Below are 10,710 nucleotides of genomic sequence, written 5' to 3'. Positions count from 1 at the left end.
ATATGTGTATGGACCAATAACATCTGTTAAATATGGACCAATAACATCTGTTAAATATGGACCAATAACATCTGTTAAATATGTGTATGGACCAATAACATCTGTTAAATATGGACCAATAACATCTGTTAAATATGTGTATGGACCAATAACATCAGTTAAATATGTGTATGGACCAATAACATCTGTTAAATATGTGTATGGACCAATAACATCTGTTAAATATGGACCAATAACATCTGCTATGTATATGTGACCAATAAAATGTGATTATCAAGAGTTTCTAATGTTAACTCTGGACTGGTCTATTTAGTCCAAGAGTTGGCTTTTGATAGAGTGGACCAAACAGTATCTGTTTAATGTGATGTTTGGGTTTGGGGAAAGGTTGTGTGAAGATGTATGTTGGGGCGTCATGTATGGTCAAGGTGGGAGGGGGGGGGGCTCAGTAGGCCAGTCTGGGTGAGACGGGGCATTAGAGAAGGATGCCCTCTATCAGGGAAGTTATATACACTAGCCATTGAGCCTTTTTTGGGCCTGCTATGCAAGAGATGGCAGGGAGTGTGCTGGACAGGCATGGGTGTGGTGACAGGCATGGCAGTGTCGGTGTATGCAGATGAGGTTTCTGTGATGGTCAGGGATATGCACTAGAGACTAGTCTGAAGGTGTACAAGGAGCTTCGTCAGCTAATGTAAACTGGGGCAAGACCAAAGCTCTGTTATGTGGGGCATGGGGAGATAGGGCTCCTCCTCTGCTTCCAGGGGGTTTGCAGTGGGGTTGTGAAGGGCTTAAAGTGTTGGGGGTGTACCTGGGCTCGGAGAGGTGGGTCAGGAAGAACTGGGAGGTGCTGCCACAGGCAGTGGTGTCAAGACTGGCCAGGTGGAGGTGGCTCCTGTCCCAAGTGTCATATAGAGGGAGGGTGCTGATAATCAATAACCTGGTGGCATCTCCCTGTTGCATTAACTGTCTGTCCTCAACCCCCCTGCCGGTCTGCTGAGAGAGGAGGGGTGGAAAACCCCGGAAGTCCTGGCACAACAAACAGAACTAACATCTCTAACATCAGTGGATATTCCTTTTTTAAAGGGGGTGGGGGTGTTTAATGAAATTGCCTCTCTCTCCCTCGTGCCTCTCTCTCCCCCTCGTGCCTCTCTCTCCCCCTCGTGCCTCTCTCTCCCCCTCGTGCCTCTCTCTCCCCCTCGTGCCTCTCTCTCCCCCTCGTGCCTCTCTCTCCCCCTCGTGCCCCTCTCTCCCCCTCGTGCCTCTCTCCCCCTCGTGCCTCTCTCCCCCTCGTGCCTCTCTCCCCCTCGTGCCTCTCTCCCTCTCGTGCCTCTCTCCCTCTCGTGCCTCTCTCCCTCTCGTGCCTCTCTCCCTGATTGTGTTGTAGTGGAGATATACACTCATTCAATTAATTGCTAATTACCAGGGTGTTTTGATGCCTCCTGGGATGTTGCAGCAGCTCCCCAGTGGTCTGTAATCCTGGCAGCAGGAGCTAGAGTGGGAGACTAGAGGAGAGATCAGGGGACAGACTACACCGCTGTCTGGATCAAGCCACTACTTTAACAGGGCTGTGAGAGGAGAGGAGAGCTCAGAGGACAGACTACACTGCTTTCTCTCTCCCTGTACGACGCAGTTGATGGCTGTAAGAATCAGTTGATGGCTGTAAGAATCAGTTGATGGCTGTAAGAATCAGTTGATGGCTGTAAGAATCAGTTGATGGCTGTAAGAATCAGTTGATGGCTGTAAGAATCAGTTGATGGCTGTAAGAATCAGTTGATGGCTGTAAGAATCAGTTGATGGCTGTAAGAATCAGTTGATGGCTGTAAGAATCAGTTGATGGCTGCAAGAATCAGTTGATGGCTGTAAGAATCAGTTGATGGCTGCAAGAATCAGTTGATGGCTGTAAGAATCAGTTGATGGCTGCAAGAATCAGTTGATGGCTGTAAGAATCAGTTGATGGCTGTAAGAATCAGTTGATGGCTGCAGTGCATTGGAGAGGGAACCGTTTCAGACCAGTAAACACAAGGACAAAACTCAACAGCAAATCATTCTCAGCTTTCATTGATAATAAGAAATAACAACAACAACAACACTTTAAGGAAGCCAATGCAAAAACAAAGAGTGAAAACAAAATGACACAAGAAACAGGATTGATACAAGGCAGGAAACAGGATTGATATAAGGCAGGAAACAGGATTGATACAAGGCAGGAAACAGGATTGATACAAGGCAGGAAACAGGATTGATACAATGCAGGAACACAATGTAGTTAGTGCTTTCAAGCTATCACACCCACACCCACACACACATGCACGCACCTGCACCCACACACGCACGCACCTGCATCCATCCATCCATCTCAGTCTCCTTAATTCCAGCATGCAAGAAGAGGCCTTTAGGGCACAGACCAGAACATAACAGGCAACACAATCCACGTCATCCCAGATCCCCCTAGCTGGTCTACGTAGTCTAGAGTTCAGAGTGGACAGGAAGGGTATCTCAGTCCCCACAGGACCATGCAGGGTCATCTCCAGGTAGGTGACAGATATGCAGTGTGACCCTGTAACTGCAGCTTTTCCTGGTCTCTCAGGAATAAGAGCCATCAGTCAGGTGACTCATGCAGAGAGACGCATGCGTTGGCCGTCGAGGAGAGACGGGGCGGGTCTTCAACCCTCTGCGCTGGCTTTGAATTGGTCAGACAATAGCAGAGGCGGGGCCTTCAGCCCTCTGGTCTGACTTGGGATTGGTCAGATGTTATGTAGCAGCAGCTCACCAGGACAGTTCAAACAACCAATCAAGTCATCAGCAACACATTTCAGAAGGAAGGAACATTATTACCATGACAACAAAACCAAAACATTCCAAAAGCAAAAAAATGTATATCTAGATCTCTTTAATATCATATGTTAACAGCCGCTCGTCTGCTCGCACGGAAATGGCTGTAGATTACAGGAGGTGGGTCTTAGGGTCTGAGCTGAAGGCTTTGATTGGTCGTCTGCAGCATGTTGACATGTCTGCCTCCGGGCAGAGGGGAGAGAAGGGGACTGACTGCTCATGGAGAGGTTCAGGCTGTTCTGTCCGCCTGGAGAACTGTGGTTATTGTAGTTTTGTCCCAGGGTAGTCTGAAGCAATGTGTCAGAAGATAACTATAGGTATTGTAGTTCTGACTCAACATGCCAGGAGGTCTGGGGGGCTGCCATAAGAGTAGAGGACTGTGGGTATTGTATTTCTGTCCCTCATGCGGTCTCTCAGGGTAGTCTGGGGCCATGCGTCAGAAAAGGACTATGGGTATTGTAATCATGTCTCTCTGGAGGATTGTGGGTAGTGTAGTCGTTCAAGGCCCTAGTCTGTCAGCTGGCAGCGTAGCTAGAGAGGAAACTGTAGAACATGGGCAGTTTCATCCTCTGCTGGTCTCTCCTACACCAGGCCATGACCGTCCCCTCGCTGTTAGCTGTGTAGAGGTGGTGACCGTCACATGAATATGTCAGGCTGATGATAGGCTTGTTCGACTTGGGGAAGGTGATCTCTCTCACTGGCTTCAAGTCCCACGTGCTCCACAGCCTGAATGATGAAAAAGAAGGAGGCCCTTTGTTATTGTAACATTTATTCAGGAAGCCACACTCATTCATATTCAGAACATCTTTATGTCATACCCAGGTTTCCAGCCAATCGTTAAAGTTAAAATGGGATTCCATCTCAAATGTTTTCCGTTTATAATGAATGTTCCCTCTCTGGTCTTGGTACGTTCTCTCTAGTCAACAGAGACAGTGTGGGTAGACTACAGTTCCTTCAGGAAGTATTGGTACGTTCTCTCTAGCCAACAGAGACAGTGTGGGTAGACTACAGTTCCTTCAGGAAGTATTGGTACGTTCTCTCTAGCCAACAGAGACAGTGTGGTTAGGTAGACTACAGTTCCTTCAGGAAGTATTGGTACGTTCTCTCTAGTCAACAGAGACAGTGTGGGTAGACTACAGTTCCTTCAGGAGGTATTGGTACGTTCTCTCTAGTCAACAGAGACAGTGTGGGTAGACTACAGTTCCTTCAGGAGGTATTGGTACGTTCTCTCTAGTCAACAGAGACAGTGTGGGTAGACTACAGTTCCTTCAGGAGGTATTGGTACGTTCTCTCTAGTCAACAGAGACAGTGTGGGTAGACTACAGTTCCTTCAGGAAGTATTGGTACGTTCTCTCTAGCCAACAGACAGTGTGGGTAGACTACAGTTCCTTCAGGAAGTATTGGTACGTTCTCTCTAGCCAACAGAGACAGTGTGGGTAGACTACAGTTCCTTCAGGAGGTATTGGTACGTTCTCTCTAGCCAACAGAGACAGTGTGGGTAGACTACAGTTCCTTCAGGAAGTATTGGTACGTTCTCTCTAGCCAACAGAGACAGTGTGGGTAGACTACAGTTCCTTCAGGAAGTATTGGTACGTTCTCTCTAGCCAACAGAGACAGTGTGGGTAGACTACAGTTCCTTCAGGAAGTATTGGTACGTTCTCTCTAGCCAACAGAGACAGTGTGGGTAGGTAGACTACAGTTCCTTCAGGAAGTATTGGTACGTTCTCTCTAGTCAACAGAGACAGTGTGGGTAGGTAGACTACAGTTCCTTCAGGAAGTATTGGTACGTTCTCTCTAGCCAACAGAGACAGTGTGGGTAGGTAGACTACAGTTCCTTCAGGAAGTATTGGTACGTTCTCTCTAGCCAACAGAGACAGTGTGGGTAGACTACAGTTCCTTCAGGAAGTATTGGTACGTTCTCTCTAGCCAACAGAGACAGTGTGGGTAGACTACAGTTCCATCAGGAAGTATTGGTACGTTCTATCTAGCCAACAGAGACAGTGTGGGTAGGTAGACTACAGTTCCTTCAGGAAGTATTGGTACGTTCTCTCTAGTCAACAGAGACAGTGTGGGTAGGTAGACTACAGTTCCTTCAGGAAGTATTGGTACGTTCTCTCTAGCCAACAGAGACAGTGTGGGTAGGTAGACTACAGTTCCTTCAGGAAGTATTGGTACGTTCTCTCTAGCCAACAGAGACAGTGTGGGTAGACTACAGTTCCTTCAGGAAGTATTGGTACGTTCTCTCTAGCCAACAGAGACAGTGTGGGTAGACTACAGTTCCTTCAGGAAGTATTGGTACGTTCTCTCTAGCCAACAGAGACAGTGTGGGTAGACTACAGTTCCTTCAGGAAGTATTGGTACGTTCTCTCTAGCCAACAGACAGTGTGGGTAGACTACAGTTCCTTCAGGAAGTATTGGTACGTTCTCTCTAGCCAACAGAGACAGTGTGGGTAGACTACAGTTCCTTCAGGAAGTATTGGTACGTTCTCTCTAGCCAACAGAGATAGTGTGGGTAGGTAGACTACAGTTCCTTCAGGAAGTATTGGTACGTTCTCTCTAGCCAACAGAGACAGTGTGGGTAGGTAGACTACAGTTCCTTCAGGAAGTATTGGTACGTTCTCTCTAGCCAACAGAGACAGTGTAGGTAGACTACAGTTCCTTCAGGAAGTATTGGTACATTCTCTCTAGCCAACAGAGACAGTGTGGGTAGACTACAGTTCCTTCAGGAAGTATTGGTACATTCTCTCTAGCCAACAGACAGTGTGGGTAGACTACAGTTCCTTCAGGAAGTATTAGTACGTTCTCTCTAGCCAACAGAGACAGTGTAGGTAGACTACAGTTCCTTCAGGAAGTATTGGTACGTTCTCTCTAGCCAACAGAGACAGTGTGGGTAGACTACAGTTCCTTCAGGAAGTATTGGTACGTTCTCTCTAGCCAACAGAGACAGTGTGGGTAGGTAGACTACAGTTCCTTCAGGAAGTATTGGTACGTTCTCTCTAGCCAACAGAGACAGTGTAGGTAGACTACAGTTCCTTCAGGAAGTATTGGTACATTCTCTCTAGCCAACCGAGACAGTGTGGGTAGACTACAGTTCCTTCAGGAAGTATTGGTACATTCTCTCTAGCCAACAGACAGTGTGGGTAGACTACAGTTCCTTCAGGAAGCATTAGTACGTTCTCTCTAGCCAACAGAGACAGTGTAGGTAGACTACAGTTCCTTCAGGAAGTATTGGTACGTTCTCTCTAGCCAACAGAGACAGTGTGGGTAGACTACAGTTCCTTCAGGAAGTATTGGTACGTTCTCTCTAGCCAACAGAGACAGTGTGGGTAGACTACAGTTCCTTCAGGAAGTATTGGTACGTTCTCTCTAGCCAACAGAGACAGTGTGGGTAGGTAGACTACAGTTCCTTCAGGAAGTATTGGTACATTCTCTCTAGCCAACAGAGACAGTGTGGGTAGACTACAGTTCCTTCAGGAAGTATTGGTACGTTCTCTCTAGCCAACAGAGATAGTGTGGGTAGGTAGACTACAGTTCCTTCAGGAAGTATTGGTACGTTCTCTCTAGCCAACAGAGACAGTGTGGGTAGGTAGACTACAGTTCCTTCAGGAAGTATTGGTACGTTCTCTCTAGCCAACAGAGACAGTGTAGGTAGACTACAGTTCCTTCAGGAAGTATTGGTACATTCTCTCTAGCCAACAGAGACAGTGTGGGTAGACTACAGTTCCTTCAGGAAGTATTAGTACGTTCTCTCTAGCCAACAGAGACAGTGTAGGTAGACTACAGTTCCTTCAGGAAGTATTGGTACGTTCTCTCTAGCCAACAGAGACAGTGTGGGTAGACTACAGTTCCTTCAGGAAGTATTGGTACGTTCTCTCTAGCCAACAGAGACAGTGTGGGTAGGTAGACTACAGTTCCTTCAGGAAGTATTGGTACATTCTCTCTAGCCAACAGAGACAGTGTGGGTAGACTACAGTTCCTTCAGGAAGTATTGGTACGTTCTCTCTAGCCAACAGAGACAGTGTGGGTAGGTAGACTACAGTTCCTTCAGGAAGTATTGGTACATTCTCTCTAGCCAACAGAGACAGTGTGGGTACAGTTCCTTCAGGAAGTATTGGTACATTCTCTCTAGCCAACAGAGACAGTGTGGGTAGGTAGACTACAGTTCCTTCAGGAAGTATTGGTACATTCTCTCTAGCCAACAGAGACAGTGTTGGTAGGTAGACTACAGTTCCTTCAGGAAGTATTAGTACGTTCTCTCTAGCCAACAGAGACAGTGTGGGTAGACTACAGTTCCTTCAGGAAGTATTGGTACGTTCTCTCTAGCCAACAGAGACAGTGTGGGTAGGTAGACTACAGTTCCTTCAGGAAGTATTGGTACGTTCTCTCTAGCCAACAGAGACAGTGTGGGTAGGTAGACTACAGTTCCTTCAGGAAGTATTGGTACGTTCTCTCTAGCCAACAGAGACAGTGTGGGTACAGTTCCTTCAGGAAGTATTGGTACATTCTCTCTAGCCAACAGAGACAGTGTGGGTAGGTAGACTACAGTTCCTTCAGGAAGTATTGGTACATTCTCTCTAGCCAACAGAGACAGTGTGGGTAGGTAGACTACAGTTCCTTCAGGAAGTATTGGTACGTTCTCTCTAGCCAACAGAGACAGTGTGGGTAGACTACAGTTCCTTCAGGAAGTATTGGTACGTTCTCTCTAGCCAACAGAGACAGTGTGGGTAGACTACAGTTCTTTCAGGAAGTATTGGTACGTTCTCTCTAGCCAACAGAGACAGTGTGGGTAGACTACAGTTCCTTCAGGAAGTATTGGTACGTTCTCTCTAGCCAACAGAGACAGTGTGGGTAGACTACAGTTCCTTCAGGAAGTATTGGTACGTTCTCTCTAGCCAACAGAGACAGTGTGGGTAGACTACAGTTCCTTCAGGAAGTATTGGTACGTTCTCTCTAGCCAACAGAGACAGTGTGGGTAGACTACAGTTCCTTCAGGAAGTATTGGTACCTTCTCTCTAGCCAACAGAGACAGTGTGGGTAGACTACAGTTCCTTCAGGAAGTATTGGTACGTTCTCTCTAGCCAACAGAGACAGTGTGGGTAGACTACAGTTCCTTCAGGAAGTATTGGTACGTTCTCTCTAGCCAACAGAGACAGTGTGGGTAGACTACAGTTCCTTCAGGAAGTATTGGTACCTTCTCTCTAGCCAACAGAGACAGTGTGGGTAGACTACAGTTCCTTCAGGAAGTATTGGTACGTTCTCTCTAGCCAACAGAGACAGTGTGGGTAGGTAGACTACAGTTCCTTCAGGAAGTATTCACACCCCTTGACGTATTACACATTCTGTTGAGTTAGTCTGAATTCAAAATGGATTAAATATATATTTTCTCACCCATCTACATACAATACCCATAATGACATCACAATACCCATAATGACATCACAATACCCATAATGACATCACAATACCCATAATGACAAAATGAAAACATGTTTTTAGACATTCTGGTAAATGTTTTGAAAATTAAATGTAGAAATATCTAATTTACATAAGTATTCAACCCCCCCGTGTCAAAACTTTGAAGAAGCATATTTGGCAGCGATTACAGCTGTGAGTCTTTCTGGGTAAGTCTCTAAGAGCCGTGAGTCTTTCTGGGTAAGGCTCTAAGAGCTGTGAGTCTTTCTGGGTAAGGCTCTAAGAGCTGTGAGTCTTTCTGGGTAAAGACACCTTGATTGTGCAACATTTACCCATTATTCTATTCAACATTATTCAAGCTCTGTCAAATTGGTTGTTGATCATTGCGAGAGACATTTTCAGGTATTGTCATAGATTTTCAAGTAGATTTAAGTCAAAACTAACTCGGCCACTGTATATTTGACCTTGTGCTTTAGGTTCTTGTCCTGCTGAAAGGTGAATTAATCTCAGTGTCTGGAAGAAAGCAGACTGAATCAGGTCTTCTAGGATTTTGCCTGTGCTTAGTTCCATTCAGTTTATTTTAATCTTGAAAAACTCCCCAGTCCTTAACGATTACAAGCATACCCATAACATGATGCAGCCACCACTATGCTTGAAAATATGGAGAGAGGTACTCAGTAATGTGGATTTACCTCAAACATAAACTTATGTCCGGAATTCAAAGTATTAAGAAAATAATATTTTCTGCATTTTTAATTAAATGCCTTACTGCAAACAGGATGCATGTTTTGGAATATTTGTATTCTGTACAGACTTCCTTCTTTCCACTCTGTCCTTTAGGTTAGTATTGTGGAGTAACTACAATGTTGTTGATCCATCCTCAGTTCTCTCTTATCACAGCTATTACACTCTGTAACTGTTTTAAAGTTCTCATTGGCCTCATGGTGAAATCCCTGAGCGGTTTCCTTTCTCTCCAGCAACTGAGTTAAGAAGGACGCCTGTATCTTTGTAGTGACTGTGTGTATTGATACACCATCTAAAAGTGTAATTAATAACTTCACCATGCTCAAAGGGATATTCAATGTCTGCTTTTTTACCCATCTACCAATAGGTGCCCTTCTTTGCGAGGTATTGGAAAACCTCTGGGTCTTTGCTCGACTGAGGGACCTTACAGATACTTGTACGTGTGGGGTAAAGAGATGAGGTAGTCATTCAGAAATCATTTGACACATATTATGTGACTTGTTAAGCACATTTTGACTCCTGAACATATTAAGGCTTGTCATAACAAAGGAGTTAAATACTTATTGACTCAAGACATTTCAGTTTTTAACTTGAAATAACATAATTTACATTTTGTAACAACAAAATGAGGACAAGTCGAGGGGTGTGAATACTGTCTGAAGGCTCTGTACACGAGGAGATTATTATTATGGAAAAAGAGACAGATGACTTTCCTCTGTGAAACGGCAGCCAAGTCCACATTTATCAAAAGGAGCATCAACACCAACATCATCATGCAACTCAGTTTATCACATCAATATTTGTGCAGAAAGGCGTTTCAGCCAAAATTTCTCGCATAATTACTTTTACTGTCAAGAAAAAAGATCACACCGTATTTTAGTTTATCGACAAATTTGAGGTTTCCATCAGACCTGTTGTGACATTCTCCAACGTGTACTTTACTCACATTAAACGTTTGGATGGAAACCTGGGTAAAGCTGGACAATTGGTTTACAGCAGCATAAACATATAAAAACAGCCACAAGGAAACAGACTCGTACACACAGAGAGAGACAGACTCGTACACACAGAGAGAGACAGACTCGTACACACAGAGAGAGACAGACTCGTACACACAGAGAGAGAGACTCGTACACACAGAGAGACAGACTCGTACACACAGAGAGACAGACTCGTACACACAGAGAGACAGACTCGTACACACAGAGAGACAGACTCGTACACACAGAGAGACAGACTCGTACACACAGAGAGACAGACTCGTACACACAGAGAGACAGACCGGGAAGCTGCTCACCTGACCACTCCGTTCTCCAGTCCCCCTGTAATGACGTTGACAGACACTCCCTCCGGCTGATTGGAGAACGCCACAGAGCAGATGATCTCACGACAGTGGACATGGCCAATCAGATCGCCGTTCACAGTCCACAACCGTAGGTCACTGCCCCCGCCCACTGGATGAACACAATGACATCATAGGTTAGAGGATGAGTGAGACAGACAGACAGGTCCTCCCACTAGACTAGACTATATACAGTAACAGACAGGTCAACCCACTAGACTATATACAGTAACAGACAGGTCCTCCCACTAGAATATATACAGTAACAGACAGGTCCTCCCACTAGACTAGACTATATACAGTAACAGACAGGTCAACCCACTAGATTATATACAGTAACAGTAACAGACAGGTCCTCCCACTAGACTATATACAGTAACAGA

The 10,710-nt window shown here is 45.4% G+C and overlaps 1 protein-coding gene across 1 annotated transcript in view; it reads right to left on the bottom strand.

Annotated features, from left to right (window-relative positions):
* Positions 1–2,041: 2,041 nt before the first annotated feature.
* The window catches only part of LOC139367856 (lysosomal trafficking regulator), a 231,284-nt gene continuing 222,615 nt past the window's right edge, over positions 2,042–10,710 (bottom strand). The window contains exons 60-61 of the mRNA XM_071106189.1: positions 10,283–10,439; positions 2,042–3,555 (exon numbers count right to left, since the gene is read on the bottom strand). Coding sequence (XP_070962290.1) covers positions 3,345–3,555; positions 10,283–10,439 — 368 coding nt within the window. The 3' untranslated portion in view covers positions 2,042–3,344. The remainder of the gene's footprint in view (positions 3,556–10,282; positions 10,440–10,710) is intronic.

Source organism: Oncorhynchus clarkii, chromosome 16, assembly GCF_045791955.1.
Source record: "Oncorhynchus clarkii lewisi isolate Uvic-CL-2024 chromosome 16, UVic_Ocla_1.0, whole genome shotgun sequence".
Lineage (NCBI taxonomy): Eukaryota > Metazoa > Chordata > Actinopteri > Salmoniformes > Salmonidae > Oncorhynchus > Oncorhynchus clarkii.
Note: the sequence above shows the minus strand (reverse complement) of the source record. Positions and strands in the feature narration are given on the sequence as shown.